General features: G+C 41.7%; 1 protein-coding gene across 3 annotated transcripts in view; it reads left to right on the forward strand.

Moving 5' to 3' along the window:
* pdlim7 (PDZ and LIM domain 7) overlaps positions 1-16,999 on the forward strand; it is a 54,795-nt gene extending 37,796 nt beyond the window's left edge. For 2 of the 3 annotated variants that reach the window (XM_079502841.1, XM_079502842.1), the window contains exons 6-11: positions 7,228-7,280; positions 7,388-7,625; positions 9,090-9,270; positions 11,148-11,268; positions 13,684-13,799; positions 14,473-16,999. In XM_079502841.1, the coding sequence (XP_079358967.1) occupies positions 7,228-7,280; positions 7,388-7,625; positions 9,090-9,270; positions 11,148-11,268; positions 13,684-13,799; positions 14,473-14,559 (796 nt within the window). In that variant the 3' untranslated portion in view covers positions 14,560-16,999. Of the gene's footprint in view, positions 1-341; positions 379-7,227; positions 7,281-7,387; positions 7,626-9,089; positions 9,271-11,147; positions 11,269-13,683; positions 13,800-14,472 lie in introns of all 3 variants that reach the window. The other variant, XM_079502843.1, reaches the window with a different exon arrangement.
* The last annotated feature ends 887 nt before the right edge of the window (positions 17,000-17,886 follow it).

Below are 17,886 nucleotides of genomic sequence, written 5' to 3' on the forward strand. Positions count from 1 at the left end.
AGATAGGGAGAGAAAGAGAGGTATAGTATGAGGGGGAGAGCAGAGCTCAGGCGTCCAGAGGCTGTTTACCACTTTAGTATTGTGAACTTGTGATGCAACGCGTTTTATGTACAGTATATTAATTTTAGAATCCCATGATTGTATTAGTGGGGACCAGCAATAGGAAGATTTAGATGGGTGATGTTATTCTTTTTAAAAGGGTCTCTGGCTAGTTGCCCTCTATAATTTAAATAAAAAATAAAAACTGCTTAAATATTTTATAAATAGTAGGAGGTTTTGGCTCATTAGCCATCATTGGCCTTTTTAAAGGTTCTCATGCCTGTTTCTCCTGGATATCTCAGTGCAGGACCCAGACGATGAAATCCTGAAAAGATCCAGGTAAAAAGGCTTGAACGAAACCGATAGAGTTTAAGGCTGTTCACAATCACATCCACAACGCTGTCGCGTTTGGTTTGTGCGCCGTGTCGTGCACCGAAAATAGCAGATCTCCAAGCCCACAACGCCATAGACGGAGGGAGCTTGCAGGTGTGCTGTTTTTCGGTGCACAACACTTGTGTGTGTGCGTGTGTGTGTGTGTGCGCAACTAGATATACTGTAGATCTGGCATCATAACAAGCCTGTGTGTCGTGACGCTAACGTGCTCGTCTGTTGTTTACCTTTGTTGTTGTTAGTTTTCGGAGAGAAAAAAAAACTTTGTGTGTGTGTGTGTGTGTGTGTGTGTGTGTGTGTGTGTGTGTGTGTGTGTGTGTGTGTGTGTGTGTGTGTGTGTGTGTGTGTGTGTGTGTGTGTGTGTGTGTGTGTGTGTGTGTGTGTGTGTGTGTGTGTGTGTGTGTGTGTGTGTGTGTGTGTGTGTGTGTGTGTGTGTGTGTGTGTGTGTGTGTGTGTGTGTGTGTGTCGTACTGCTGTGGTCTAAAGCAACTAAGTGCATTTACTTAAGTACAATGTATTTTGACTCTACTTGAGTATTTCTAATTTTCAGTACTTTTACATCTTCTCCACTACATCTCAGAGGCAATAATTGTACTTTTACTCCATTACAATTATTTGAACACTTTAGTTAATAGTTACTTTGTGGATTAAGATTATTATTACAAATTATACATTAACTTCAGCCATATATACATTTTGGCCATTTGAAAATGGAAGATCTTCAAGCTCACAATTGGGAGCTTGTAGATTGGCTATTTTTAAAAGATGTTTATACATCTTCTACATTTGAACACTTGTGAAATTAGACATTCTGCATAGTGAGTACTTTGTACTTTAAGTACATTTTGAGGCCAATACTTTTGTACTTTTACTCAAGTAAATGTGTGTGTGTTGTGTTTTGTGTGTGTGTGTTACTTATTATGTAGCGTACTGTAGGTGTAATATTTCACTGCTTTGAACGGAAGCGTGTGTTAGTGTGCAACTTCTACCTTCATCCTTTTTGTATCCTGTCATGCATAAATCTGCTTCATACCTAACCGTCATGCCTTTCAACCTCCCCCTGTTGGATTCAGAGATAACGACTTGAGAGTGTCTGCTCCTTCGTTTTACATTTCAAAACCCGTTTTTAACCTTATTCTGTCTCAGCTGTTTGACCTATTTTGTTTCTTCATAACCCCCCCCCCCCCCACCCACTCCCTCCCTCCATCTCGCTCTACATTCTTTCATAACTTCTTGTTAAACTTTTATACTTCATCTTTCATTTCCTGTGTGTGGGTTGTCATCTTTTGTGCTGTCGCTGTGTCTCATTCCTCCCTTTTGCATGTGGTGTGGTTAGGGAAAAGTTCCTCACGGAGATTCAGAGCCCCCGTTATGCGCGTCTGAGGGACTGGCACCACGAGAGGTCCGCCCGTGCCCTCAATATTAAATCCTGAAGTGTCGACCCCTAAAGAGACGTCACCAGGGACGCGGAAGAAAGCCAGCCGCCTGCCCCAAAGCCTGCTAAAGCGATAGCCACCACAACCCACGGCCGACGACAAAATGACAAAAAACAAACAAAATAATAACGACTACGACGATAGCCAACTATCCAATGGCAGATGAAAACAAACTCGCCCGGAAACGGAGGAGGGAGAGGGAAGAAGCAAACACCCTCCCCCCACTCGCCAACCCCTCCCCCCACGCACAATTAATATAAATACTGTAGAAGTAACTCTGCCTAGATCACTTGTTTCTCAATGTTAGATGACAAAGCCCAGGGTGGAACCGTGTGTACTGAGCCTGATAAGTGGTGATACTGATGATGATGTGTTATCGCCCTCTGAATGTGTGACGTGATGTTGCCGGGTGCTGAAAGTGTCTGATTTTCTCTCTGAATTTTTTTTGTTGACGTGATGGTGACGGGTGTTTGTCAACACTGCCTGGAACGCCTGTTTCCCTCCTTTTCCTGTTTGTCACACTGTTTGCAACTCTGGAGTCGTAGTAACAGCAGGGGGGGGGGGGGGGGGGGGGGGTAGTACCATTCTGTTCTTTAAGTGAGGGGGGGGGGGGGGGGGGTAGTACCATTATATTCTGTACTGTTCTGTTCTTGATTCCGCTTTGACTGTGCAGTTCAGACTCCTTCTTTGATCTGTAAGCTCTCTCTCTCTCTCTCTCTCTCTCTCTCTCTCTCTCTCTCTCTCTCTCTCTCTCTCTCTCTCTCATTCTTTTGCTCTCTTTTAAGCCTGCGTTCCTTTTGTTTTTGAGATCTTCGTCTTTGACTGTTTTCATTTCTGAGCCATCATCATTTTTAGGCTTCCCCCGCCATTAAGAAAGAAAGAGAAAAAAGGAAAGGGAAAGATAAATCTGCTAACTTTGTTTTTTCTTCTTCTGTCATTGAAAAATATAAAACATCTGGGGGAAAAAAACCAAAACACAAACTCTTTCCTGCATCTCTCGTCTGTTTTTCCTGTGTCTCTTTTCTTTTCTATTCTTCTTCTATGACGATAAACACGTTTTTAAAGAGTGAAGCCCGATTTATATTTAATCGTACGCCGGGGCCGAGCGCCGAAAATGTCCGATATGCAAGCTCACGCCGCGGCGCAGATGCGCTGTGTTGTGAGCTTTTATGACGGCTATTTTTGCAGCGTGCCGCCGCCGTACAATGGAGCATACAGTACATTAGGCATGACTGTACATCTGACATGTAGTTTTTTGGAGTACAATACAAAACAGTGCTGATGCTTGTAGCATTGCTTTAGTTGAACCATCATAGGCCGGTTAAACAGCATGCAAGCTACCAGGTGTAGCCTACTGTATACAGGCTGTATACAGTAAGTGTACATTTTCTCACAACGCAGAGATAATATCTGAAGTGAATTAATGGATGCACATGTGACATATCAATGGTTAATTTCTTGACCTGCTGCCTTTGAAGTAGCCTACTGTAGTGGTAGGCATACCGTCCGATGTTCTGTTTGGATAACAGTGGCTGATGGATTCAAGAAGTCAATTACAGAGGTGACGCCTGCCAGGTAAAAGCTAGTCATTACCTATACAAAAAACATCCTGCTATTTATGCAGTAAAATGAATCACACATTATTAAAGGAAATGTATGCATGTGTGATGTCATTAAACTAGCATCCCACCAGTCACCACTAAAACACTGCTTAATAGGATGTTTTACTGAGGAGGAGGCAAGGAAAAAGGCATGCCTGAATTGATCACTGATAATATGCCAACTGTAGGTGTAAATAACTTGATCTTTGGAAATGGGTTTTCACATTATTACCCGAGATACTGAATGAATCTGTGGGTAAATCGGATTCACGCTGTATAATTAGCGTGTGTGTGTGCGTGTGTGTGTGTGTGTGTGTGTGTGTGTGTGTGTGTGTGTGTGTGTGTGTGTGTGTGTGTGTGTGTGTGTGTGTGTGTGTGTGTGTGTGTGTGTGTGTGTGTGTGTGTGTGTGTGTGTGTGTGTGTGTGTGTGTGTGTGTGTGTGTGTGTGTGTGTGTGTGTGTGTGTGTGTGTGTGTGTGTGTGTGTGTGTGTGTGTGTCAAATATAAAGTTGATATCATAAAGACACACTTAACACCAGTTTTCTCGTTAACTTTCACAATGTAAAGTAGCTAAAACAGTCTCCGTAGATCTACCCGTGGAGTCGTGTGCGACACTCTTGTACAACAAAGTAGGGCATGAATTTACAAAAAGGAAAAACCCCATATAAAGAGTTGAAATCTGGACTTGCCAGGTTTCCGTCCGACAGCATGGATATAGTTAGAATCCTGACGTGCAGGCAGGGAAGCTCTGGGCAGAGGAAGTGCATTCCACCTGGCCTCCGCAGCTATTGCTGGAATGCCAGTAATGGATGGTCCACTGCAGGCCTGCTTTCACCCAGCCAGCGCCTGCTGGACCCTTCCCAAGTATGCAACCTTTTCCCAGGCTGCACCTGCGACTACGGTACGTTTCCCCGCCGCCGGGCCTTTACTGCTGATAATAATTATGATTATGCTACACACCTGTGGTTCTCAACGTCGGGTCCGAGTATCCGCAGCCCCCCCCCCCCCCCCCCCCCCCCCTTACGGCCAGTGGTGGAAAGTAACTAAGTACATTTACTTATGTAGCCTACTCTACCCTTAAAGGGACACTTCACCCCTTTTGCAACCATATCTTATTTTTATGATGTTTGGGAGACAAAAAGCACTTTCCTTGGGTTTTTGTGTGGGTAATATGTGTTATTAGATATTTTAGTATTTCAAAGTGTCCGTGATGTCATGGACACTGGACTCACTTCCTTCCTGGACTACAATTACCATAATGCTTGGTGCATTATTACCCCACCTAGTGGATAGGAGTCTTACTGAGACAACGTGTAGTCCAGGAATGAACATACAGTAACCACTTCAGCCCTATATATATATTTCGGCTATTTTAAACAATTGAAAGTAGAAGCATCATATGCAGGACAGGTGTGCATAACATAAGGCTGGAACCGAATGGACCCTTGCGGGTCTGTAACTCAATGTTACAAATGGACCAGAGTTAAAATAATAGGATTTTACAGAGTGGATTGGTGTCCCAGAGATAAAAAATATAATTGCGTGGTCTTTTAAAGCATATCAAACAGAGTGCAGTCCTTTGAAATTAAAAAAGGTTGAGAATCACTTAGACTGGAGATGAGCCCTGACGATAACGGTGAGATAGGGTACAAGAGGCATGCGAGTGAATCGCAGAATCATGTAATGTGTGGCACGTCTCGCTGTCTTGTTTTTCTCCCGCAAACGAGGAGGGATTTCATCAGCCCTTCATTAGTCTATTGTGGATGGCACTTTAGATGATGTAAACACCGGCAGGCCCTAAAGGCAACAGTGTTATTTTCTTCACCGTGATAAGAGTTCTCGGGAGCTGCCTTCTCTCTCTCTCTCTCTCTCTCTCTCTCTCTCTCTCTCTCTCTCTCTGCCTCCTCGGCTCACAATGGAGGTTGTTTTCATGTGTCACCGAACGGAAGAGTGCGACGAGCTGTGATGCTCGCTGTGGGTAACACGCTCTCAGAGAAGGTTGACGCACAGTGGCAGCAACAACCGCTAGATTAATCAAAAGTTTTGCACCAATACGGGGTGTGCGGGAACCCAACTTTTCTGTGGCGTCAACACTTCACTCACTGTAGAAAGCCTAATTCCGTACGGCGCGGTGTCTCTTGCCAAAAACAGAAATGATCTCAGAATAGATGGGATTATGTTTTGGCAAACGCTACCCCCGGTGTGGTGGAGTTAACGTGCCGTGTCCTGCCCTGCCCTTTCACAAGGCTGAAGAATAATCTGGGGGGAAAGTAATCAAGTGCCTTTACTCAATTACTATACTTCATTTTGAGTACAATTGTTTAGTTTTCTTTTTTTGAGTGGTGTAAACCACTCCTACAACTGGCTTTTGTGTGCAGAAAAAAATGAGCATGGTTGCTATGTTCAAAATAATTTCTGACGTAATTAAATCACACCCGGGTCAACTGGATGACCGTAGCAACCATGGTCATTTTTTCTGCACAAAAAAGGCCAGTTGTGAAATCACATCCGGGTGTGATTTCATTACGTCAGATCAGAGCTGATCAGGCTATATAATACCTTACCTTATATAATAATAATGATTTCATTACGTCAGACATTACGTCAGACCACAGCTGATCATGCTATATAAAACCTTACACCACTCAGTTCACACGGGTGTGATTTTTTTTAAGTACATGTACACTTTATACTCTACATCTCAGAGGCAAATATTGTGCAGTTATGAAAAACTTTAGGTTACCTGTTGGCAGATATGCATATTATCAACCTATTAATCCTTATTTAATCCCTATTGATTTTATACTTTGTCTTTTCGAAGTAAAGTACAACTTATAGTATTTCTGCATTGTGGACTGGTATTGCTATTAAAAAAAAGATCAAAATACTTCTTCCATCACTGGATGTTAAATGCAACAAGAAGGTTTCTTTCATTAGAGAAATGCAGCTTTTCTGTAGCGCTTTGTTGCAGAGGCTCACACAAGCGCACAATTCAAGTGGAAAGAAAAAGATAAATACCTTATTTCACTTGCTAGTTCTATACATAGAACATGATTAAAATAATTAACTCTGACGCCTTTCAGCGTCTGGCCTTCTTTAGAACCATAATCAGCTGCTATGCTGTGCTATTAGTTGGAATTACTGATTGATATTTTTTTATTAATTGTCACACAAACTCATGAAAACACGCTGCTGGGTCAAATCGCGCTAATTAGGAAAAACCTAATTATAATTGCTTTAATTAGTGATTTAATGCATTTAAATCAGTGATTTTAATGCAGTGAATGTAATCATTTTATTTGACTTTTTTTCTATTTTATTTTTTTGGTTACAAAAACTCAAAAGCGACACACACTCACTCTTCTGGATCAATTATTTAAACTACATACTTTCATCTGATGATAGTTCTGCACATCCTTAAAGCAGTGGTTCTCAAAGTGGGATCCGGGGACCCCCGGTTAACATAAAATCAGTTTAAATCGGTTTAACCTTTTTAACTCTATATACTGTACATTGGCTATTTGAAAATAGCAGATCAACAAGCTTACAGATCAGCTATTTCTGATTAAAAAGAAATTAACATTTGGAATAATTTGGACAATTGTTTTGTATCTATGATTTATGAACAATATTCAACATGAATACATTGTTAACCGCCTAATGATGATTGAACCAGTTATTGAGGTAAGTTTATGTAACATTTTAAAGACAAAGACTGTTGTCAGTCACCATGGTTACTCAGGTGTGTATTTATGTCCACAGAGTTGAGTCGACTCCTTCACCTGGCAAACTACAGGCAGAAGATAAACCTGATGGTAGGTGTCTGCCACGGGTGGAAAAGTAACTAAGTACATTTACATAAGTTATAATAAAAAGTTGTTTCTGTCCGACAGCAACAACATCCATTTTGTACATGTCTCAGGTTCTAAGACCCCGGCCACTGATTCATCGGGGCCGGCCTGCAGACCACCGTGGGTGACGGACCCGGGCTTTGCGGACCGATACCGGCCAGACAAGACCAGCACGGTGCTGACCCAGCACCAGCAGCCCGTCCAGCCCACTCCCATGCAGAACCGCAGCTCCATCATGCAGGCAGCGCAGCAGGCACCCGAAGACAGCGGAAGGACCCCGCTGTGTGGTGCCTGCAACAAAATAATCAGGTAAGGAGTGGACTCTGTGGGAAAGGGGGAGTTACCCTGGTTACCCTGCTCTGGTTCCATGGGGGTCCACAGCGAAATGAGATGATGTAACAGATGCAACACCTCCCCCTGACCAGCCGGGGGCGCCTGATGGAGGGAAAGGAACCGCATGGTCGGAATAACGTGTTCCTTCCACGCGGACTCCTCATGCATAGAAGGAAGCATGAGGTCAGTCCGCTGCCCCCCCCAAGTTGGCAGAGGAATTAGATAATTGACACTGGGTGAAAAAATGTGTTGCAAAAACGTGGGATAAATTATGAAAAAAGCAGCCGGGAATCGAACCCGGGTCTCCCACATGGAAAGTCAACATCTTAACCACTAAGTCAAAGGCAATTGCCTGTAGCTCAGGAGAGATAATAGACTTTTGAGGCCATCAGGCTGAGGCTGTGAGACCCTCTGCTACAATGATAAAGCATCAAAATCAGCTTAACCTCTTTAACTCCATTTTCATCGGCTATACATGCTGTAAACTTTGTAGATCTCTTGTTTGTGTGTGTGCTACTTTTGAAATGGGGATTGTATGTGATGGTCGAAAAGTTGTTAATACAAACACAGAGGATGTCTCCAAGGAATGTCTCAATTGTTATTTGTTCATATGTTTTGTTTACTTTGCACTTTAGCTGTGTATTGTTTACTCATGTGTGTCTTTGTTGGATGTGACATTTCCATTACAACTGCTGTTGTTTCCCCCTGACTGGAGTGGAAAACCTTGTTTCAGACTGTGTGTGTGTGTGTGTGTGTGTGTGTGTGTGTGTGTGTGTGTGTGTGTGTGTGTGTGTGTGTGTGTGTGTGTGTGTGTGTGTGTGTGTGTGTGTGTGTGTGTGTGTGTGTGTGTGTGTGTGTGTGTGTGTGTGTGTGTGTGTGTGTGTGTGTGTGTGTGTGTGTGTGTGTGTGTGTGTGTGTGTGTTATTCGGGTTAACAATGACAAAAGGTAATGTTAAAAATGGCATTCATAACATCGCTATCCTATAATATGGATGTCCTCACAAATGAAGCATTGCGTTCATGCAGGAGTCACACACGCCTCTGCTGTAATCAGCTGTCATTACTCTGGAAAGGAAGAGGGAGGTGGTTATAAACATCCACCGCATATTCAGAGTCTTGCATTACTGAAACATTTAAACTGGAATTCATGTGTGCATGCCTCTAAATTCAATGCTTGTATGGCTTAATGTTAAACTGTATACGTTTGTTTGAGTCTTGTATACCTGTGGGCGGTATTGCATAGCATTCCCTGATTTTGCTTAGCAAAAGTTAGGGAACATTTTAAGATTAGGAAGCCATTAATGGCTTAACTGTATTCCATTTGTTGCAATAAATGCTGACTCATTTACGACGCGAGTGATCCTGACTGAAGTATAGTAGTAAAAGTGTGTGTGTGTGTGTGTGTGTGTGTGTGTGTGTGTGTGTGTGTGTTCTCTCCAGGGGCCGGTACCTGGTAGCGCTGGGGCGTTCTTGGCACCCAGAGGAGTTCACATGCTCTCAGTGCAAGGTGGTCCTGGAGGAGGGGGGCTTCTTCGAGGAGAGAGGCTCCGTGTTCTGCACTAAGTGTTACGATAACCGCTACGCGCCCAACTGTGACAAGTGCAAAAAGAAGATCGCAGGGGTACGTGCACTGCACACGCACAGGGCTGTTTCTACTCTACATTCCAACATCAAGGCGGTAGCTGTAAACAAGAAGTGTTCTTAATCCTTGCTTGAAATTAAAGGTTAAATTAAAATGATACGAATAAAAAGTAAAAAGAATGCCAACACTAGGCAAGACATTTACCAGATTCAGACAGAGGCTGTTGGCTGGAAGAAGTACTCTGATTTTATATTAAAGGTACCGGTAAAGGTAGCAGTACCAACATGTAGAAATGACTACTGTTAAAAGTAAAAGTCTTGTATTCTAAACGTTGAAAACTAAAGTATTGTAAAATACAGTTTTCAAAATGTGTCAAAATCTTTCAAACATTGGACATCTACAAGCACACGCGTTGTGGGCTTGTAGATCGGCTACTGTTTGAATAGCCAAAGTATAAAATAAGGCTTAACTGGTAATGCACGTTTTGTAATGATAATCTAAATCTACAAAGTAACTTGTAACTAAAGCTTGTCAAATAATTGTAGTGGACTAAAACGTGCAATATTTGACTCTGAGATGCAGTAGAGGAAAAGTGTTGTATTAATAAATACCGTACTTGCCTGGGCCATGGCTCAGTGTTCCAGGCACCTTGGCTGGTAATCTAGTCTGGCAGTGTGTTCGACTCCCGATCCCGACGGCCTTTACTGCATGTCTTCCCCCCATCTCTCTCCCCATTTCCTGTCAGCCTACTGTCTGTCCCTCCATAAAAAAATATAAAATAAAAGCAAAAGCCACAAAAAGAATCTTTAAAAAAAATATATATATATACCGTACTAAAAGTAAAAGCACCTCAAAATTGTATTTACTGTAAGTACTGCACTTGAGTAAATGTACTTAGTTACCTCCCGCCTACTGGATTTAGATCCAGATTCACTTCTAGGCCTGCTGAGAAGATTGTTGGAAGACAGTGCTCTGTCCATGTTTGCTTTGCTGTTATCCGAGTAGCTCCATAAAACAAAACGAACACCGAACAAGGGATATGAAATGGGTTGTAAGCGATGCTCACTCGTAATTCACAGCCTGTCTCAGACCGTTCACCAGAGGATAATTGAACAACTAAAGTCTTGACAAGCTCTCGCATTTAACAACAATCTGCCATAAGTCATGGGCTTTTAGTCCTGCGGGTGCCTGGCGTTAGTTTAAGACCGAGGCTGTCACGCTGCTTCACACATTATCCAAAAGGTTTCTTTAGGACAAGTGCTTCTCATCGTGGGGTCCAGAACCCACCAGGGGTCCTTGAAGGGGTTCCAGGGGGTCCCCAGCAACATTAGTTAATCTAGCATCACAATCTGTTTAACCACTTTAACCCTATATACATTGGCTATTTTCAAAGAATCTTGAAAGAATGTGAAACAAATCGAAATATTTTAACAACACAGTTTGTATGGGTGTCCATGGCCCCAAATATTTTCAAACAGGAGTCTGTGGCCAAATAAAAGACGATGACAACATAAACAAACCAAGAGTCGGCTCCATATATGGGCACAAAGGATTGCATGCCCATATATGGTCATAGAAGGGATACTTGTTCAACACATATTGAACACATGCTAGCTGTCGACTGCATTCATCTGAACTCTTTAGTCCCGGTTCAAAGGTTTGTGATGATCAGTTCAGACGAGACCGTTCTGACTGAGTTTGTGACTGAACAAGTGTCGTGTCAATGCCACGTACCCGCTGATGTTAAGACCGTCGTGATTTCACTCTGACTTTGGAAATTTGTACGACACTTTAAATCACTTCAAATCTCTCACCAGAAGTAAGGCTGGCATAAGTTTTTTAAGACCCCCGTGGCTGCATGCAGGGTCTCTGTTCCTGTAAATTAAGCAATTTACACCCTTTCCTCCAACTCGCAGGAGATCATGCACGCCCTCAAGATGACCTACCATGTTCAGTGTTTCAAGTGTTCCGCCTGTAAGACTCCCATCAGGAACCAAGCTTTTTACATGGAGGAGGGCGAGCCCTACTGCGAGAGAGGTGAGCGAGGCGCTCTGTGTTTCATCAAGGAAGATGACTGACGCTCACGGGCACATACACACACACACACACACACACACACACACACACACACACACACACATGCGTGCGCACACACACACACACATACATATGCACGCACACACATACATATGCACGCACACACACACACACACACACACACACACACACACACACACACACACACACACACACACACACACACACACACACACACACACACACACACACAGTTGGCTCCGGTGTATGTTAAAGATGCAATAAACATGTGACCACTAGATGTTGCAGTCCACTCCACAATGTTGCATAACGTTCCTTATTTTCCTAAATTAGGCCTACAATGCAGCACTTGTGCAGGTTGCAGCATTCACATGCAGCACCGTATTTGTTTCCAGACGGTACAGCTTGATTTCAGATCAGGTTCTCGGAACCTAATTTGTGCCCCTGCTCTCAATTTTGTATTTTATTTTCTAAAATGGCGAAAGTGCAAGCTTGTACATCGACTATTTTCTTTAATGACATACCTCACCCTTCAGGGGTGGATCTGGTTATAATGGAAACAAGACAAAAAAGCAAAAACAAACATCACAGAATGGAAGGGGGTTTACCCCTTCGGTGCTTGCCTGGTGAGCATGCGCTGTAGAGCCAGTCTGATGATAGTTCTAATCAAACTATTAGTAAAACGTAGCATCATCACTGTGCATGGTCTTTAGTCCGCCATGAATTTGTGGCATTTCCCCACAGTCCATCAAGACGTTAGGATGTTTACGTCTCGTATATTCCACTGGTTCCAAAACGTAGAGTCTGGGGACCACCAGGGGGTCCAAATAGACCCTTACGGCTCTGTAACTGAGAGAGTGTTGTACACAAATAGGGATGGGCCAGTTTGAAATGGGATGGCATTAGTACGCAGTACGTCACTCTCAGAGTTACTGAGGATTTCACAGTGCTTCACAGTGCAGATTAGGTTCCCAGAGATTAAAAACATGGTACTGAAAGTCCATGGCTTAATGCATATCAAACTGCTAGTCAATCCTTGAAATGAAAAGAAGTTGAGAAGAAATGAAAAGAAGTTGAGAATTACTGCTCTAGTCTTTTTTTGCCTCAGCTAACAGTATACACGTGAGCTTGTATATCGGCTATTTTCAAATGGCCGAAATGTATATAGGGCTGAAGTGGTTAATGTATGTTTTGTTTTAATAATCAAAATCTACAAAGTAACTAGTAACTAAAGTGTTCAAATAAGTGTAGTGGAGTAAAAAGTACAATATTTGGATCTGAGATTTAGTGGAGTAGAAGTAAAAGTATTGGAAAGTACCTCAAAATTGTACAGCGCTTAAGTAAATGTACTTAGTTACTTTCCACCACTGTGTCCCTCGCCGCCGCGGCTCACAAATGGATTGCTGCTTTTATCAGAGGCTAAGCTAGAAAACCTGAGCACTCTCCTCTCCTCTCCTCTCTGCGAGTATAAAGCCTGGAGTGTTGATAAACATTGTGCTGTCTCAGCATCTCTCTCTTCTCTGCTCCGCTCTCGAGTATCAGCGTTATAGCTTGACCCCCCCCCCCCTCCCACACACACACACACACGCACGCACGCACGCACGCACGCACGCACGCACCCACCCAACACAAGTCTGTGTAATGAAAAAAACTGGCACAATCCAGTTAAGTATCTAGAGCAATTTCCCCTTATCCTAATCCGTCCTCTCCGCTCGGGGAGCGCTGCTGAAGTAATTCCCTTTTCTCTTCACCATTGATGAGAGAGTGTTGCATCAACACTCCACGTTTTGCTGGAGCTTACGTGAGCCTCCTTTTTCTTCCTGCATCTTCATTACCCCCCCCCCCCCCCCCTCTCTCTCTCTCACACACACACACACACACACACACACACACACACACACACACACACACACACACACACACACACACACGGACGCGACTGTATGTCTACATACCTTTTTTTCTCACATTTTTTTAAACTTAAGTAAAATAAATAATGCCACAATAAAAAAAGAAAAGTAAAATGCCTGTATTATTATGTTTATTATTATTATTATTTATTTTATTTTACTTGAATGAACGTTTTGGTGTCTATGTGCTCACAGAACCAAAGTGAACATAAAAATTGGTCAAACATTTTCAAAAATGTTTTTGAATAGGTCTAAAATAGGTCTAAAGTGGTTAAGGTATGTTCTGTATTAGTAATCTAAATGTGCAAATAAAGTAACTAGTTACTCTTAAAGATGTAAGATAATTGTAGTGGAGTAAAATAAGTAATAATATGTTTGTGTTTGACTTGAGTTGTGATGGAGAAGTATATGAAGTCGAGTAAAGTAAAAAAGTATCTCAAAATTGTAATTACAGTGTTTATTTGATCTCGCTCTCCCCCTCCAGACTATGAAAAGATGTTTGGTACCAAGTGCCACGGCTGTGACTTTAAGATTGATGCTGGGGACCGCTTCTTGGAGGCTTTAGGCTACAGCTGGCATGACACATGCTTCGTCTGCGCTGTAAGTCATTCTGATTCACACCTCTTCCCATGGTGGAAGCAAGGCAACAGTTTTTGCTTTTTCATTATACTGTAGTTTAGTTTTAGTTGTTTTAATTTTTGTGACCATGCTTAATTTTAGTTCAGTATTTATTAGTTTTAGTGTTAGTTTTTAGTTTTTTGTGTAATAACGAGAATTTTGCCTATAACTTCAGTTTGTTTTAGTTAGTATTGTAAACATACGTTTCGTTAACTATAATAAACTTGCCTGGAAGAGCGATAAGCTCCTGCTCTATAAATTAGGCCTCTCTCTCTCTCTCTCTCTCTCTCTCTCTCTCTCTCTCTCTCTCTCTCTCTCTCTCTCTCTCTCTCTCTCTCTCTCTCTCTCTCTCTCTCTCTCTCTCTTTTTTTCTCTCTCCTCTCCTGTCTTATTTCTCCCTCTGTTGCTGCTCTCTCTGTCTCCCTGTCACTCTAGTTTGTCTTCTCCTGTCAAGCTGTCACCTGCAGGCTCTCCTTTCTCTCTGTTTATGTTATTTTCTTCTGTCCATGGAGGACAGTAGTGGAAATAAAGTCAGAATAATAAATAATGTGCAGCAGCTGTTCGCCCGTAACCTTCCACACCTTGTGCCCGTGAGATCCGAGCGAGCGTAACCCTCTGTCTCTGTCCTCTGTGCCCTCTTCTTTCATCGCCGCAGCTCTGCCAGATCAACCTGGAGGGAAAGACGTTCTATTCCAAGAAGGATAAGCCACTGTGTAAAGGCCATGCCTTTGCTCCCGTCTGAGTAGAGGGAGGGACCAAGAGATCACCCATAGAAGAGGAACCCCTTTTTTATTTCAACACTTTACACTCCTCTGGCATGCCAGTGTCAATCTCCCGCTCCTCTCCTTCTCCCCTCCCCCTCCCCTCCCCTCTCCTCTCCTCTCCTCTGCAAAACCACACACATCCTACCATTCCATTGCCTGGGCTGTGGTGTGTTCACATGCAAAGACTTGTTGCCAGACCAAACCCTGCTGTTATAGGACACAGACTGCGTTGTCACCAAACCATTAATTTCTCACCCACCTTCAGTGGTGGATTGACTAAGTATGTTTACTCGAGTACTGTGCTTAAGTACATTTCTCAAGTTTTATTTTGTTTTTGGAAATTCATGACTTTCACTCTACACGCTACATTTCAAATACAAATTGTACTTTTGACTTCACTACATTGCCAGGAAGAGACTGTTGGGACCCAAATGTGCTAAAATGTATGATAAATGAATAACCACTGAAGCCCTACTTTAAATATCGTACAAAATGGCAGATCTACAAGCTCACAATGTGTCACGACTAGTACTGTGCGGTGCCTCGTGTTGTGAGCTTGTAGATCTACTATTTTCACTATTATATTTTTGAAAATCTCTGAATTGATTTATTTTTTCCTATCTTTTTAAATGTTATAAATTTCAAGACAATTTCAAGTTCAAGATTTCAATGCATTGATATTAAAAATGAATATGTACTTTTATAATTTGTGCTTTTGAATATTTGAGTATTAACTGTCCCACCAGTGATTATGCCACAGTGTTTTGAAATGGAAGCCATGGTCGACGAGTCATTTCAAAGTCATCGTCTGTCGGCTGAAAACTGTCAAACTGTTACTTTTCAGGATTCCAAAGCACCAAAATAAGCAGATCTACAAGGAGCTTGTGGATCTGCAACTTTTGATACTTTTGTGTGTTGTAGTATGATCAAGTATAGGGCATTCATCTATGGACAAATACAAAACACAAAAAGTTAAGTTTTTGTACTTTTTCTTTTATTTTTTTAGGTTTTCTGAGCTCAATTTCACCCTAAAAACCTGAACTTTTAACATTCAGTACATTTTCTGTGGTCTGGGGTTTTCTGGCTCAAACAAGTGCTGCTTTGTGATGTCACAGCCTGCAAATCCCATATATGTTGATGGGATTTACCAGCAGATGTCACTGTTTTCACTGTTTGTTTTCATTGCAGCTGAAAAGGCTTCCAAACCCCAGATAAAACTCCAGACCACAGAAAATCCACTGAATGTTCAAAGTTCAGGTTTTTTGGGTGTAATTGATGAAACCTTTAAAACATTGGGTTTTGAGGTTTCTGCCCCGACAAACAATATATTTGTTTTCCTGTTGTGGCTTGTTGGGTTAGTAAGTCCTTTATTTCCTCTTAACTGTGTGTTTATTGCGATGCTATTGAGCGTTGAAAATGTCACTTCAGCTCTGCTGGGTTTTTGGGTCTTAATTGTTTGTACGGTCAAAATGTCAACATCTGCTCCTTATTCTCGTTCACTTTGCAGTAATTACCCTTTAAGTTCAGCAAGTCGTTTAGTCTGGTAATTGTTAAGAATTATTACTGTAACGATCCACCGCCCTGACATGCTTCTTTCTTGTTACTGCAGTACTTGTTTCTGTAGTTGGTAATGAGAAACCAGTCGAGTAGAAAGGCTGTCTTTAAAAATAGATGTACAAGCTCGCAGTGTGGCACTAGTAGCGTGCTTTGAGTGAGCTTGTATATCTGCTATTTTTGAATAGCAAACGCAGAAATCTAAAATGACACAGATGCTTTCCGGGGTTTAATGGGTTTTTCAGTTGCACCATGCACCCATCTTTTGATGATGGAAGTCCCCCCCCCCCCCCCCCCCAAGTTTAACCATCTCTTTACGTGCTGGGGTGGAGGGGGGTGCCCCCCCCCCCCCCAGTACGTATTGAGAGGCTAAACTTGTTTGGGCAAAATGTGGCAGAGCATACATTCATACGCACATAATTTTGCATACATACAGTACATACGACATCCATTGAGGGACATAATGGACAAAGGCTGTTAAAAAAATGAAACAAATTTGACCATGAAATTGTGAAAGGTGTTCTATGCGAGTATATTTGTGTTGGTTTTAAGGTGTGCCTGTACGTTGTTGCTATGGAACATGGTGGTTTAAAACTAGATGGTGATGTAACATCACTGTGTTGGAGCACTGCCGAGGGAGAAGATGCTTTTTGGATTTCAACCCAACACTCAGATTTTTTTAATGACTGATATTCTTGGATTTATTTCTCCATGTTATAAGCACCTGCTTGTGATACAGGAGGATTTTGATACAGATTTGTATGTTTCTTTTTTTTATATATAAAAGTATAGTATATCAAGTGCCTTTAATAAAAGCTTTACATCTGTAACAAGCTTTGCAACATTAAAAACCTGCTGAATTCACAGTGTTCATTAGATTGTTTTGTTTCTAGCCCGTATCCGTATAGTATATGATATTGAAAAATGAAAGATACGTAGATGTCTGTCTGTCCATCAGTTATACAGACAGAAAGACGGCGTGGATTTATCAATCTTTGTCTTTGTCCATGTGATGTCTCATTTGCGTGAAGCACATCCATACCAAAAGGACAAAAAAAACCTGACGTGCTATAGTATGTTGTTTTTCATGGTTTGACGATGAAAAAGAAATTGAAAAATCATGAAAAACGACATAGGCCTACTAGTTGACTGGAACCTTTTACTTTTAAATGTTTTGTAGTTTCTGAGTTATTTAACGTAAACGCCCAATGCATTGTCAATGCCAATAGCACAAACTTTGGCACGCTACTAGTCCTACAAACTTACACTTAGAATCCCCATTCAAACTTTAAAATGTTAATCTTACGGTGGATATGTTTGCCTGAAAATTAATCTTTGAAATGTTTCATTGTTTTAGAAATATAGTGCTTTCAAATTAGAGAAATTATAATGGGGGTCAATGGCAGATGTTGGCACGTCATCTAGAAACTCCATTCAAACTTTTTAATTCAGCTTACTGTGGACACATGCTGGAACTTTTTACTTTGAAATGTTTTGTAGTTTCTGAGTTATTTAACTTTAAGCGTCAATGGCAAATATTTTAAATCTAGTAATAAATATAATTGTAATCTAGTAATATTGGAAATAGAAATCAGATATCATTGTAATCTAGATCAAATATTGTAATATATGGAAATCTTGTAATAGATTATATATCTTGTAATAGATATCTAGTATTGTGATACAGACATCTATATTCCTCTTATCTCTCTCTACTTATTCCTTTCCTCTTTCACCCCACCCACTTCTCT

The sequence above is a fragment of the Electrona antarctica genome (genome assembly GCF_951216825.1).
Source record: "Electrona antarctica genome assembly, chromosome: 1".
In the NCBI taxonomy this organism is placed as follows: Eukaryota; Metazoa; Chordata; class Actinopteri; order Myctophiformes; family Myctophidae; genus Electrona; species Electrona antarctica.